Source organism: Apaloderma vittatum, unplaced genomic scaffold (genome assembly GCF_000703405.1).
Source record: "Apaloderma vittatum isolate BGI_N311 unplaced genomic scaffold, ASM70340v1 scaffold1527, whole genome shotgun sequence".
NCBI lineage: Eukaryota > Metazoa > Chordata > Aves > Trogoniformes > Trogonidae > Apaloderma > Apaloderma vittatum.
This window is the reverse complement of record NW_009724311.1, coordinates 8,578-25,098: the sequence shown is the minus strand read 5'-3', so window position 1 is coordinate 25,098 and position 16,521 is coordinate 8,578. Positions and strand designations below refer to the sequence as shown.

The 16,521-nt window shown below is 39.5% G+C and overlaps 1 protein-coding gene across 1 annotated transcript in view; it reads right to left on the bottom strand.

Moving 5' to 3' along the window:
• Positions 1-15,641, bottom strand: part of LOC104276189 (proton myo-inositol cotransporter-like) — a 45,262-nt gene extending 29,621 nt beyond the window's left edge. The window contains exons 1-3 of the mRNA XM_009872415.1: positions 15,523-15,641; positions 13,986-14,149; positions 9,090-9,210 (exon numbers count right to left, since the gene is read on the bottom strand). Coding sequence (XP_009870717.1) covers positions 9,090-9,210; positions 13,986-14,149; positions 15,523-15,641 — 404 coding nt within the window. The remainder of the gene's footprint in view (positions 1-9,089; positions 9,211-13,985; positions 14,150-15,522) is intronic.
• Between the last annotated feature and the right edge of the window lie 880 nt (positions 15,642-16,521).

The window sequence follows — 16,521 nt, the reverse complement described above, 5'->3', positions numbered from 1 at the left end:
AGCTGGGCTCCTCAGCAACCCAACAAGAAGGCAAGCGTCTAGACTTCAGATGCTTCAGCCTACGCAGCAGAATAACAAAAGTCAGGAATGGGAGGCTCCAGAAGTTCAAAGCCGCCCAGCTTCTCTGCAGCTCAGTGGCATGATGTCTACAGAACAAAAGTCTCAGGAGCCTGGACCCTCAGTTTATGGGGAACTGTCACAGAATGGGGTTTTGGGGTTCCTGCTTCACTGTCAGACCAAGCTGATGGACCATTAGGATACCAGATATCCCCAAACCTGAAAGTCTCCACTAGGATTCTCTCAGTATAGTCAAGGCTTCCATGTTCTTATGTCCCCTTCATCTGATCAAAAGGGACTATATGACAACAAGAAAGTCTAACTTAAAGGTTTCTTGCTAGCAATTTCTTGCCAGTCTGAGTCCCATCTGCTCTCAGGATGCTCTGCTCCGGAGCAGCCTGCTCCATCAACTATTCCTGAGCTTACGGGTTGATCACAATGTCTTCATCTTTCAGAGAGAACTTAAAGTACACAGGTGAATTAATAACTGGCTAGCTGTGCACATTTTTCTTGATACCAAAATTACTGTTTTCTGTACTTAGTTTACTAGCTTCTAGTGCAGTCTCTAAAAAGAATGCATAAAATCTCTGACCTGCTAAGGTGACCCTCCAAATACAAATGAAAGGTTCAGAATTGCTTCTTCCCCTGCTTTTTCCCCACTGCTTAGGATACTCTGTACTTACATTCAGTTTGTGATTATATTTTGTGCTTTGAATTTGTAAAATGACCTTGTAAGTAATGACTTTCCTGCAATTCTCAGGAGTCTCTTAATTTGAGCTGCAAATTGTACCTTGCTACTTTTTTTTGAGTGATTTAGCAGTAAAAGACCTTTGCCCGGTGCCTTTGCTCTGCAAGTGCCATTTCTCTTTTTGTCAGATTACTTTGTCTTTTTCAAGTTGAACCTCAGTTTCTAGATTGTTCATTTCAAAACATTTTGCCAGATTTCCCTTTTGCCACATTTTAAGGAAATTTCAAACCTTGCTTTCCATATCCTGTTAATCCAACTTTAAAACTACATTAATATGCTCCTATTATCCAGTTACAGAAATACAAACTTAGCTTGGTAATATATTATGGAATGTGCAGTTCTTTTCCAGAATGTAACTTTACAGAATGCTCCAGAATGTGATTTCATCATATTCTACTACATGAGTAGCATGAAGAGCCTCCCCGAGTAACAAAATGTCCACAGATACGGACATTTCTGGGGGTGAGACTGTCTCCACTTGTTTTGGATTCATCAGTCTCACTGAGCACACGCTGCACAATCAGCCTTTGTATGTGAAGAAGTAGCTATATGTGAAAATCTGATACACTCACAACATGCAAGGTATTTTGCTCATGCCCTGTCTTCTCCACAGAGTAAGTTCCACTGTTGTGAGCTTGTTGAACCCACTGCTCCTGCTCTGCAGGATGCAAGTATTTGTATTGCTGAACAAGGTTTCCCTCACAGAACTGTAGGAACGATAAAAAGCATCTTGGGCAGGAAAGGCTCAATGTAAGGACAGGAGGATCCTGCGGTATCTCCTGAGGCTTAGTGCCAACCACCCAAGGAGAACATAAGCTGCAAATCATCACAAGCTGGAAGGGAACTTCGCTTTGATGGTGCTGCCTCCTACTCTTTCCAGCCTGGTATTTGTCACACTGGAGACATGATTCTACATGGATCTTTTAAACTAGCTGATACACCCTCAGGTTCCCTCTTTGCTCTCAGGACTGGTTACGCACACAGTCCTCTACCTCTCTTAGCATGCAGTGTAGTTGCTTTGCAGCTCCTTAGAGCAAAACAACAGACTGGAATCAAGCTTTCCTTGCTTCTGTGCTTGTACTCTCCTATCTGCAACCAGAAAATGCTTCTTCCTCCAGCCTCAACTGAAAGAAAATGCCTGTGATAGTTGAGCTGAGTATCACCAAAGTGTGCAAACCCAACTGGAATCAACGAGCGACACTGGCAACTGATGAATCCAAACAAGAGAAACAGCCAAGATATTCAACTCAACAAAAATATAAGGACTTTTGGACAAATACTGCAGTAGATTTATCAGCTCTGTTGACATGTGAGGACATCAGTGCATTTAGCTTTCAGCCAGCTACACAATTCAAGAGCTTAGTCTTTTTTTTTGTAAATGACTTACTTCATTTTTATACACAAACTCATTTCAGTTAGTTACAAGGCCCTCGTTTAAAACTGACTGCTGCTTGTGTCCGAGGTCTTGTGCTGTTTGCACATGCCTCACTGCACCTCAAGCATGAAATCAAGCACTTCTTTATATTTCTGATGATTCCTGTGTTGCTAGCAGAAGTAAACCATTAAATTCTAATTAAATACCACTGGCCAAGAACATAAGGGACGATTTAAGTAGTTAAAATGCATGGCTACTGTAAGATACCGGTTCAAACTGTTGTATCTGGGACACAGTAAATACAATATTTAACAAAGAAGGAGAAAAAAGACACTCAGACTTCAAGAGCACTTTCCTGCTCTTATAGGAAACCAAACAACCAAAGTTTATTTGCTGAGATCTATTGGCACTCTCTTAGGTAACACATCTATCCACTCAGTGACGTCCATAACTAAAAGTTACTATTTATAATCACAGTACTCATATGCTACCTGCAGTTCTGTCATTTACCATACAGCTATTCCAATAGATCTAAATCTGAGTTGTATTCAAGTATGATCAATCCTTCCTCACCTTCAAATCAGACTCCTACTCCATTTAGTCCACTGAGACTGTTCTTCAGTGACTCCTTCCTAGGTACAACATTATACTATACTACATGAGTACCACCTTCTTGCCTCAGTAATGCAGAGTTTGATTTAAAGACAAAGTAAGCACAAATGTTAACAATGGTTACAGGGTCTGCATTCTGCTCACAGACGTTACAACTCAGGTACGTCACTTTTCAGATCTTTATGTTCAAATTGATGAGAGGAGTTTCTCCTCATTGACGTTAAAGATGTTTACTACACAGAATTGATACGTTCCTTCCTATCCCTTAAGATTTTAAATTAAATTACAAGTTTTCAGTGGTAGAAGCAACATGCCAGTAAACAGAAAATGATTACTGTCATAGGTTTGAGTCTGGAGAGATGTTTGGTATTGGGGAGAGGGCTGTGGAGGATGACTTTTGGGAAACTTTGAGAGCCTCCTCCAGCCCCAGGTAGAAACCAGACCCACCTCTGGCCAAGGCCAGGCCAGTCAGCACCTCTGCCATCAGTGTGTTTCAGAGGGGACGGACCCTACAGAACCACTTCTTCTTGCTCTTTCTCTTCCTCTGGCTCTGACTCTTTCTCTTTGTTTCGTTACCTCTCTTCGTCTGTCCTGTCTTTTATGTTGGGGACTTTTTCTGTTGGGAGGAGGGGAAAGTGTGAGAGGAGCAAAAGAATATGGTTGGTGAGGAAAGGGGAGGAGAAAAGCACCAGAGCAAAGTGTTTCCCCAGAGGCCTGTGGTGAGTGAGACAGCAGGGCAATGATTCCCTGCAAGTTGTGGTGAGAACATCTCGGATGCAGCAGTACGTGGAGAACCCCATGTCAGGGGGCACGCCTGAAACAACCTGTTACCTGGGTTGGGACGAATTCACATGGAGGGAGAGGGTTGCCTCCTGTGAGACAGACACCACGTGGCAGCAGAGGAAGACTTTGAGGAGCCTTCTTCACCAAGAAGGAGAAACTGCCATGGACAATGAGTAATGGCCAGAGGGACCACATCCCCCACCCCCTGCCCACCCTTGCACCGATGGGGGGAAGGACGTAGCCAGGAAGATGGGGGAGGGAATTAAGATCGAGTTGTATTTATTTATATTTTCCTCTCACTGTCCTACTCTGAACTAGTCGATAAATGGTGGTGGTAAATTAAATTTATTTTTTTTCCCCAAGCCTACTCTGTTTTTTGCCTGTGACCATAAGTGCTGAAGGAAGCCTGCCTGTCCTAGTCTCAGTCCTGGAGCCTTTTTAGATGAATTTTGTCCCTCCACATCCCTGTGGCGATGGGGGTGGGGGGAGGAGTGAGCAAGTGGTTGCATGGTTCTTTGTTGTCAGCCCAAACCACAACAACTACCAAGCAATAAATCCTTATATTATCTACTTAATATATTTCAAGACTATGTCACAGCCATTTTATAGTTCTACTGAGTTCTACAGAATTTTAATTACATTTCATAAGAGCTGACAAAAGTATTGTGATACATGTTTATTTCTTTGTATACTCCAAATCTTCTGACCTTAATAGCAGAATAACTTTACTACATTTATTATTGCAATCCTCTGTTATCAAAGTGACCAGTAGCTTGGTCATTTTGATATTCGAAACATAAAATGAGAATCATATTTTAAAAAATATTGGTTCTATGATACAGTGACAGGAGGAAGAATACTGATATCTAGTTTGAGATGAATCAAACTCTCAATGAGTTCACAAAGTAGCTAAGATACTTACACGCGTCCTATGGCTATTAAATACAAAAAAACCAGATTCAGCTACTAGGTTAGCTGAGTTTTTCAGGACTGATCACAATTATATACTCTTGCCAAATTCATGATGAAAACATATATTTCTGCCTATTAGCTATCTTGTAAAATTGCTATGTAAGAATACTAAATATTGGTGCCTTCATCTCAGTGGTGTGTATTTGTACAAAGAGCTTGGGAACATTAACCATGTGAGGGTGACTAATTCAAAGACGAACAACAGAGCCCTTGTGTGTCCAGTACAGCTGGCACTACTTGTATTATTTTAATCAAGCTCTGAAGACAATCACAGGGAAGGAAGGAACCTGAGACAGTTCTTGTGCAGAGGTATCACTACCCTAGGGTATGAGGGTTAATCTAAGCTTAATACAAAAGTTACTATTTTCATATAGTAACTGAGATGAAGAACATTGCTTAAGCTGAACAACTTCACCTTATGTCTTCTCCAGCTGACCAGGTCTCAAGAAGTGCAGTAAGAGAGGCAAACGTGAATGAAAGGAGATAGACCAAAAATACAAGACAACAGGACAACAATCATTCTCCAGAAATGGGTGAATGTCCCACGGAAAGGTAGAGTGGGACAGTCACACTTTTGATTCTTTAAAAATTGGGAAAAGGTGCTAGGGTAGCTAGTGCACATGCCCTAACCTCAAACTCCTTCCAGAACCAGGCAAGTGCCCAGCAAAAACCTTGTCCTTCCTCAGTGAAACACCCACCCACTTCCACCTGTGAGGAGGCAAAGCAAATTTCAGTGTTCAGGGTGTCCTGCTGGGTTTGCGTTATTTCCATGATGTCCTTGTGAAACATTCAATTTCTTTTTCAGTGATTTATGGATTATTTTTCAGCTGTTGATTTACTATGATATTGTACATCTCTACAGAAAATGAAAATATTTCACTTGATAACTGCAGCTTATCTTACTGGTTTGTTTTCTGCAAACACATGCAGGTAACTTTTAACTCTATTTGCATGGCACAACTCTTTTGGAAGGCAGTATTCAAGCCCTAGATGCTTTTTTGAATGAGGACAGTGACTGTGTTCTTTATCGGCTAGTCTGCCCTATCTTCATTGTTATTCTAGCAGCAGAAATAAATATGTGCAGAGGAATATGGATCTGAGGGAACAACAAACAAATAGACTCTTTGTAGTAGCTCTAAGGCTTCCATAATGGACACCTACACTTACGCTAACCCAACAGACCTGCAAAGATAAAAAGCACTTTTACTCCTCATAGTATCAGTGAAACTTCTGTCAGCAAAATAGATTTTATTTATGTTTTTATAACTTATAAATACATCTTGGCAAAGACAAATACAAGTTATATTTAGGAAACACCTCCATACTCTGAGATGGCCAAGCTGCGAACAGGTTTAGATGCTAAGTATGCCTCACCTCACAGAAGCACTGCATCACCATTAGATGAAGGAGACCATGAGCTGCATTTGTGTAGGCGTGCATATTTAAAAGTGGTTACAGTGCCTACAGGGAGATGGCATTATGTATTGAACTTCTGAAGTCCGTCTCTCTTTTGCTTTTCCAAAACTTTTTGAGATTTCTTCAAGGCTTGCAAGACACAGGGCTAAGCAATATGAGATACCAGCAGTTATACTGAAGCAAGTTAAAATATAGATTAAACAGCAAGAGACCACTGCCACTCACTTTAACTGGGTATCCTAGCTGTAATTGTCCCTACAGTAACTTTTGCTTCCCTACATGGTGGCTATCTGTACCGCTCCTTTAGTGCCGTTATTCTTAGAATCACAGAATGGTTTGGATTGGAAGGGACCTTTAAAGATCATCTAGTTCCAACCTCCCTGCCATGGGCAGGGACACTTCCCACTAGACCAGTTTGCTCAAAGCCCCGTCCAACTTAGCCTTGGGCATTTCCGGGGAGGGCCCTTCCCCAGCTTCTCTGGGCAACCTCTGCCAGTGTCTCACCACCCTGACAGTAAAGAACTTCTTCCTAATATCTAATCTAAATCTACCCTCTTTCAGTTGGAAAACACTACCTCTTGTCCTATCACTACACTCCCTGATAAGGAGTCCCTCTCCTTTCCTGTAGCCCCCTTCAGGTACTGGAAGTCCTCAATAAGTTCTCCCTGCAGTCTTCTCTTCTCCAGGCTGAACAGTCCCAGCCCCCTCAGCCTGTCCTCATAGGGGAGGTGCTTCAACCCCCTGATCATTTTTGTGGCCTCCTCTGGACTAGCTCCAACATGTCCTTCTTGTGTGGTGGGCACCAGAACTGGACGCAGCACTCCAGGTGAGGTCTCAGCAGAGCAGAGCAGAGCAGAGCAGAGGGGCAGAATCACCTCCCTTGACCTGCTGGCCACACTTCTCTTGTTGCAACCCAAAATGTGATTGGCCTTCTGGGCTGCAAGTGCACACTGCTGCCTCATATTCAGTTATTCTTAGAACAGCAGAGAAAATACACAGGACTGGCATTATGCAGAGTAGACTTTTACTTACAGATCCTCAGGGCTGAGAATCTTGAACTCCATAGCTACCACGGGGAATACCTCCAGGGCCAAAAAAGGAGAGGCGAGTCTCCCAAAATACAGCCCCACCACCTCTAGCTTTGCAGTGCCCACCTCTAACACTAATAGTCATGACGCTAAAGGAATATTCTTCCCTTGATTCAAAGGATCAAGCTTTAGTGATGTTATGAGGCATGAAAATAGAGATCCCAGATATATATTTTTAATACACATGTGTGAAAGTTGTTATTAACCATACAAATCCCTAATGTTTAAATCCTTTTAAACAGTGGGTGCTGTAGCTGAAGCCTGTGATTTGTGGGCAACTGCATACATTTAGTAGTTTTAACTCTTCTGGCTTTTGTGTCTCTTTACTAAGGTATAATAGAAGATTAAAACAGAAGCACATAAAGCTTTATCATATGTTGCTCATTATTTCACGCCCTTCCACATGTTCTTTAAACTAAGAGAGCTTCTTCTATTCCAAAATATTCTCAAATGAAATTATTTCAAGTCTTTGATTGCTTTTCTCTAGACCTTTCTATCATATATGGTTTTGCTCACTTGATGTCAGAAACAGAAATCATGACAGATTAAAATATCCCAATAATTCATGTAACAACATGCCTTTACTAGAACTACCTCCTTTAATTTTTCATGCTTTTTCTCAGAAGCACACACTAAAAAAGTCAAAGTGAGTCTAAATTTCCTTCCTCACTAGCTGTAGTTAACCAGAAAATGAAAACCATGTCAAATAATTTTGCATTACTTCTTAAAGTGGACTATCCATATGTCTTCTAGGCAGATTTTATACTGTTTCAGGTTATACAGCCATCGAGCTTAATTAGATAACTAATAACGAGTTCTGCAAATGGTGCATCTGCTCTCTCCAGACATCCTTTCCAAATAGTTAACTGAAGTCCTGGGCAAATCCTTCTGACATCCTGCTATTAATGTTATCTTATTCCAAAAGTAAAGCATTTAGAAGGTCTTTCTTTCCCCCTTTGCAACTTTTAACCAGATTACTCGCCATTTGAGAAAGCTGTATAGGCACATCTCAAAAATAGCAAAACATGGTTGACTGCAGCAGAAAATAAGTAGAAATATAGTTTTTTACATGTAGGGATCCTCACATCTGGCAGTATCTAATATTGCAGTTATTAGCATCTGTTCATGTTCTTCTGAAGACCTTCCATCCCCTCCCCAGAGAAAAGATCCTCAGAATCTTCCACCTAAGGCATTGTGCTGGCATATGAAAAGCCATGAATCATATTTCTAACCAATATGACTGGGAAACTAGAACTATACCTCTCATTTCTTGGTGTTTCATCTATTGCAAACACATATAAAACAGATTTCAAACATAACTAAGAATTTCTTTCGCTACTTAATTAGTCTTGTCTCAATAGGGAATTTTCCAGTTTGCCAGCTAAATGAACATAAGAGCAGTCACACGTGAATAAAACCCACAAAATATAGAAAATGACACATTCCTAACACCCCAGAAGTAATGTTATTTGAAATTATGATTGCAAATCAAAGTACATCTTCTACTTACTATGGAAAAAAGGGCCAAAAAAATCACATTTATTTTAATTGTTAATTGTTAATTGTTAATTGGTCTGTAATTATCTGAAGATTATTTTTTTCCACTCAGGAAAACAAAAGGCAAAGAACACACCTTCTTGAAGAGTTTACAGCTGTTACCTGACAAATCTACAAGTAGATGAGGAACAGCAAGCATTTTTTACAAATTACTTTTGATATATTCCTAATTTTGGGTCCACTATAAATTGCAGCAGGTGTGACATAACAGAGATCTCAAGCGTGGAGTTTGCTGCTTAACACCTTATTTAGCTCAAGAAACTCCAAAGGATTGATTTTCTCTATGGAGGAAAGTTGGGATATTAACTTTAGACATATGGTTTAAATCCTTGTACTAAACTTTGTGAATAACGGTCTATTAGTTGTAAAGTTGTAAAACTCAATTAAGTTGTAAAAGTTAAGTTGTAAAACTCAGGTTGTAAAACTCAATTAATTGGAAACAATCTTCAAGAAGTTTGGATGAATGATCATGAAATCTCACCTGTATTTTGTGCAGGTAGAGTTTTGATGTGAAGGATCTGGTGGATTAAGAGTGATTCTTGGCGAGACCTGAGCTGAGAGCAAAAATCCCGAAGCTAGGATAATGAGCGCTACAGCAGTACCTAAAAATACAGATAAAGAACAATGTGATAGTTTTCGCAGAGCACATGAAATAATTCTCCGTTTAACTGAACTATGCTTGGGAAAGCAAGGCACATAGCATTCGTTAAGGAGTTATGATAAGATCCTAAGAAAAATACCCCCTGCTACATCCACACCTTGAATTAGGTTAGATGTTAAAGTCAAGTGCATCACGTTTAATGGTCAGATATCAAATTAATGGGTTGAGATTTTTATTTTTTAAGATGTGAAACTGAAGATTGCATTAATGAGCAGATATTGGTATTGGAAATAAGGCTGCAAAGGTAAAAGTTAATAGTGACTTTGAAATCATCACACTTCTTCCCATCCCCACATACAGACTTACAGTTTTTCCTGTAAAATAGAAAATAGCACTAGATTTTTCATTGACTCTGCTTCCCTTTGTGAAATGCAAGAAATTTGACTTTTCATAAAAACGCCACCAAAAAAACTCAACAGTGATTTTTTATGTTGTTTCAAAGGGTACACCTAACAACTGCTAGGAAAAAGCCCCCTTCCATCCATTTGCTTTGTCCCTAGCCCAACAAATTCCTTGTGCATGAGCAGGGCAATATGACAAGAGGGAAGATGTCAAAAAAGGCTCATGCTTTGTGCAACAGGCCATTACTAGAACATAACTCATAGTCTTCCTATTTCGCCACACACATACACAATATGCTGTATCATTTTAATGAAAAATCAATGTACTTCACTACTCATGATAGTACTGCAATTATCCCAAACTCAGACCTATAAAACCTTTACATCTCACTATTCAACAAGTCATTAAGTTGTACATTGTATAAAATACCCTGTCTACCTATTTGTATGCTCCTTATTTATGTGGCATATTTTATTTGTGAGGTCACGTATAACACGTATAGCCTGATCTAAAAATACAAAACTAGAAATGACATTATTTGTGAGTTAGTTACTATGATCTAATAATATTACCCATACCACACAAAACCAGACTCACAAAGCACTGAAGCACATCCCAGTTGGATGGCAGCATACATTTAAAAGTGTGCACTGATACAGCCTAATGGTTGAGAGAAAACAAAGGATACTGTATTCAATCCCAAACACTCCTCCTCACCCCTTTGCTCTGTAAGAAGCATGTAAGTAATCTTCTCAGAAAAGCACCTCTGCAAACCTTTAGAAATGCCACTACATTAAAAATCCTAACACATCATTCAGGTATTCTTTAAGCAATTACATGTTATCTGGTTTTTATTTGGGTGTTTGTGGGTTTTTTTGGTGGGTGGAAGGCAGAGGGGATGTTTTGGCAGTTTCAGGGATGGGTTTGATGGTGTTTTTAAAGAGAAAAGCAAGAGTTTCCTAGCAGGCAAACCCACTGAGTATGTGAAAAGCTTTTTTTCTGAGATATAAAAAAATATCTTAAGTACCAAGATCCATGTAATAAAATTATTCATGAATGTGTCTGTGCAGCAGCCATGGCTAACAGGCATGAATATGTAAGAACTGCAGCTGACTGAACCAGACATTTACCTGAGCTGAAGTAACTAAGACCTTAAACTCAGATCACAAACTACATGTAGAGAAAGCACCTACCCACCTCAAAAAGTGCTTTCAGTTTTTTCTCTACTTGGCTTTGTACTGCTACGGCTGGTACATATACTAATAATCCCAGTTTTCTGGGCAGCCTGGATATCGCACTAGATTTACTGTTCTTTCAAAATGCCATAAACCAGAGAGTAAATATCTTTAGACAGAACCTATAATCATATTTATATTCATTCTAAATATACCTTGTCTGAATTTTAACCAAATACACTAACACTCACTTCCAGCACCTCTGCAAATGTCTTATTTCTTTGGACAAGTACTGAAAATGTAAACTTGATGAATTAAGTCTATAATACATCTTTATCCTGCGGGAGGTTTGTCTTTGATGAATAAACCCCATACAGTTACGTACATCATTAGCTGAGATGCAAAACCAAAAACCTGAGATATCCTGAAAATACTTGCAATCTCTTTTACAAAAAAGACATACAAATTGTCCACTGCCCAAATACCACCATACTTCCAAACTGACAATCTCTGATGGGAAAAAAGGAAAACACAAATAATATGGATGCTGCACTTGTCAAAATTCCTGCATGTTTCTCAATTAATAGCTTTGAAGAAAGAAATTAACAGAAGAAAAAGAGCAGAAGAAAGATAAAGAAATAATGCCAAGATATAAAATGAATGGGAAATTAAGAAGAACCAGTAACTGTAGTAAAGAGAGCAGAGAGATGTGATTTTTTTTGACAGAAGCAGTTTACTATAATTTTCATAATGCTTCTGGATCTATCAAAAAGGCTCAATTTTTCAGTTGTTACTATATTCTGAAAATTATAAAGATATATTAATTGTAAAATAGGTCTTTCTCAAGTGCTTTCAGAAAGCAGAAAAACCTGTACAAATTTACAAAATTGAATTGCAGTATGTTGGGTTTTAATAAAAATGTTGCTCTCTCTCTGCTGATTATTCTTGTAGGTCATCATCTAACAAATATCAAATTAATTAACCTTTACCAATAAAAAACTCCACATCCTTGCAGCAGCAGACAAAGGTAGTATTAGTTTTGTCTTAATTTTATATAATGGGAGCCTGTGGCATACCTAGCTCCCCAAAGACCAGAGAAGTAGCCAGCAATAACTCACTGTGAAAGTCAGCATCCTAAGAAATGTAAACTAAAGTAGACTAGTAAAATATAAGTTTATCTCCTGAGGAAAACCATCATGGAAAACAAATCCAACAAGAGATTTAGCAATTATTATTTTATTAAACAGCCCTCTTGCTAAGGAAAACACATTGTATCCACTGCTACTTAAAGTGTCAAATGCTGCATAAAATAAATTAAATAGTACATAGAGAGGACATATTACTGTTATTATTTGTATTTTCCTTAAGGAAGGGTCATACGATAAAGAACACAGCATGCAATGCAGCATGGGTCAAGTGACACTGCAGACTGACAGGCAACAATCCATCAGGGAAGAAAGATCATTTTATCAATCAATTACTTTGTGCCCAAACACCCTCAACCCTGTTATGCTCCTTTGATAATTCCAGAGCCAAAAAGTAGAGTTCTGTGATTGTATGAAAAGTCCACGTGGGACTCACACCTCTACAGCTAGGTCCAAATTAGCAATAAACTCCTGAGGGGCTGGCAAGACTTAGGAAGTTGTTGAGACCAAATATATACATATATATATGAATACTCTATTCTAATAAAAGTATAAAGGAGAGGCAGCACCCAAGAACCAGAAGTAGCAGCGCAGTGCCAGAAGAGATCCACCACACAAAAAGACAAGAAAACAGACAAGTACCGCAGGAGAAATAAGGCACTGAGCACTGGGAGTGGTACCAGACTGGGTCTTTCCCTTCTGAAAGGCTTGGCTCTAGCTGGAGGCATAGAAGAACTTACAGGGGGCATGTATTTTAACTGTTCTGGAAGTAGACTGTGAAAAAAATAGCGATTTGAGATTTTTGTTTATAATTTTTAAGATCTGAGGAACGTGCTTTTCCAATCTCCTCTGTCCCGACCACATTTCTGAACTTGGATCAAGAAAAACGCTTTAGGATTCTTCACTCCAAATCAAAACAGTAACATACCAAATACACATGTATTGTAACTTGGAACACCAAATTGCCTTCAAACTGCATGTTTTAAGTTACAGATTTGGGTAACTGTATCGAACCAGGTGCTGCGCTGTGTCATCACTGTTCTGCCTCCATAAATGCATTCAGATACTGCGAGTGTAGATTAACCTCTGTCCCTTGGGAAGTGCAGATGGCCAGTGACTTGGCAGGTGGTCCCCCACTCTGCTGTGTTGAATTAACTAGAAATTCGGATCACTGACAGCAAAACCAGAACAAAATATGGAGACATTAAACCCTTCCAGCTAAACACTTGTAAACTTTATTTCAAAAGCAGCAGGGACTGTTTTACTTCTCCAACCTCTGTCCTTGGGAACATCTGAACCACGCAGATGTTCAGGCAGAGGCAGGTATTGGTTGCAGATCACTTCAAACAGAATGAGCACTTAATGTGGGAGCAAGGAGGGACCTACTGGGCAAATGGCAGAACACAGATGAGCACAGGTGAGAATGCTCGCTCTGCCTTTTCCTGTTTCCAAGAGATGGCTATGTGATGAGTTATGGTGTTTGAATATTTGGACAAAATGTACAAATGCAGAATTCTGTCTCTTACTATCTCATACAGGAGATTAATTAAAATCATATTAGTGTAGGCAAGGTATTGACTGTATTTGAGATAACTATGCAAAGAACTGCATTACTTTAAAAAGTGCCGCAATGGCTGTGCGATACACTTTCTCCCACGGTTCTTGAGAAGATGTTCTGAATTCCAATTAATGACCCAGAAATTACATATCACGTGTAAACACATGAGACTTAAATACTAAGCAGCCGTGAAGTTCCAAGCATATGATTCCTTATACTGAAAAAAGAGCATAAAAATCTAAATAAAAACACCACCAAACATGGCTTGAGGGAGAACCTCCACCTGCATAAACAACATGCTATACCTCTTGTTTTTAAATTATCCCTTAGCTGTGATACTATCCTACTCGTCTTGAAAAGCTACATGATTTCAGGTAGAAGATGGGGTCAACACTGTTATTTAAGAGAACGACTTTGAAAAAAACAGCACTTGAAATTTAATTTTCATTTTGTTAATAATTACGAGGGAAATACAATACCCTAATAAAACACTCACCTGTTAAGCTCCCAAGTGTAAGTTTCCGGCGACCCATTCTTTCAACAAGCCAGACCCCCACCAGAGTAAAAATGAAGTTTATAAATGCTGTCAGTGCAGCTAGCCAGATTGCAAGCCTGTCGTCTTCAACTCCTGACATCTGCAAAATGGTAGCACTGTAGTACCTGCAAGCAGAAGGAGAGACAAATATAAGCACCATTGATTTAAATTTGACTCCTGTTATTGCTTTTAATTTTAAATCGAAAAAGATCATAGAAAATATCAAGTATGACCTCCTGCATAATGTAGCTGCAGACTGATACCCAATTACCCTGGGAAATCAGGCACAGCCAAGGCATAACTTGCGCTTGACTAAAGTTTTGACTGGAGGACCATCCAGAGATGAATTGCCACTCTCTTGGTTGTTTATATTTTGAATGGTCAATCATATTCCGCTAAAAATGGGGTTTGCATTTTTAATTTAAATGAATCCAGCTTTCAAATCCAGCCGGTGCTTTGTGCTCTATCTTTTTTCTGCCAAAACATGTGCGATTTTAGCACTCTGCGTACTGTCTAGGGAAAGATAGTTCAAAAATCAAATGCATTTTCGCTCCCGTTAAAGGTCACACAGAACTAATCTATGGCATTCAACATGTTGCGTGTGACACAAACAACCTCCTGGGTTTAGGTTTTGAAGTTTTGTTTCACTCCCACTGAAGCACCCAAAACCATCTCTATCCTATTACTTTTGTCTTAACCAGAAAATGATTGACTTGAAATGCCTTAGCACCACGTTGCAGGGATGTGCATCTGCACTCAACAGGAGCATCTGACAGAATTTTCTACTTCTCTCTAAAAGGAATCAATCGTTCCACACAAAGAGTAACTCATAAATAAATCAACTGAGCAAAATGAAAAGGGAAGAAAAAGAAAGCCTTCTACCCATTTTTCACAGAGAGCAAGCCAACAGAGATATTGTGTCTATGTTCTCACGGAGAGCTATATAAACCTTCAAGAAAACACATGAATAGTTTTGTTCACATTGTAGAAGCACTTTTTATCTTGTTCTATTAATTTGTGCTGACTGAAATATTGAATAGTCAAGTGCTCAAACACCTAGCAGCCTAAGGGCTATCACACAGTAATAACCATTAAAAATGTCAAAGCTCACTTATTTTGTCCCCTCCCTGGATGTGTCCAAGGCCAGGTTGGACGGGGCGTTGAGCAACTTGGTCTGGTGGGAGGGTGGGAAGCAGATGATCTTTAAGGTACCTTCCAACCCAACCCATTCTGTGATTCTGTGATTTATCTTTTTGCTGGTCAAAATGCAGCTTGTTTTAAATACCATCTTCTTGTCTTAATGCCCAGATGTGTTACCCTCAAAAATTTTAGTGATCCACATTTTTCTATAGTAAGCATAAACCACTTTTGATTTCAAATAAATAATCCATGACCAACAATACACTCAACAGATTACTCACAAAAGTGATTGAGCCATTTAAGACGCTGCCATAAATGATTGTGTCTACACAATCTGGATATCACACACATCACCCACTGGCTAAGACAAGGTATATAGATGCTCCCAGCTCCCTTCCTCAGCTCCTCTTCCCCACCGGTACAGCTATTCGTGAACTCGTCATGGTGGAGTATGTGCCACGTGCTCCTCGCGGCCATGCCTACACAACCGACTCGTGGTGCAGCAGGAGAGGACTTACAGAGTAAAACTGTTGGTACTGAGGACCCAGTATCTACATGCACATGGGTTCTGAGCCTGGCTACATGGTCTGCCTACCCGTCAGTGACGGCAGCTCCTCATCCAGGCTCATTTTGTCTGAAAGAGCTGCAAACACCAAGATTCCAGCAAAGGTGCAAGTCTTGGAGAGATGAAGATTCATGAAAGATAGACGCCATCTGAATTAAAATGCTAATGTTAATGCGTCCTCACTTCTTAATTAAATTGCCAACTGCCTGTCAAAATTTATATTGTGCTGCACTGTTCTAGCCACCAAAATCATCCAGTCTCTGATCTCCCAATACTCCTTTCTTTTTATTCTTAGGGATAGGCAAATAACAATAAATGCCAAGTCTTGGCCTGCTGACACCTAACATGAAACTCCTGTTTACTTCCACCAGACAAGGCTTCAGGAAGCCCCATTTAACTACACACATCTAAATCTTCTCAAAATCCAATTGTACCGATAAGTCAGAAATTGACACTTGTCAGCAGTGATGTATAGCTTGCTGATTCTATGTGGTTAATAAAGCAAAGAATAAAGAATCACATAAAAACACATAGATATCTACTGCCTGATATATATAAACAGGCATCTTCTGCCTCCAATGTTCCTTCCAGTTGCTTGTTGCACTCACTGGTTATATATTCTCAACTAGAAGCTTACTGTTACCCATAAAAAACCAACATTATTTCATTCCTATGGAAAAGAAACCAGGGAAATGTAGATTCTGCGAATCCAAATGCCAAGCTACAAAAACAGGGTGCTGGGCAATGATGTTCATATTTATTATGGCTTAGCAATCTAGTTCCAAAAATTGT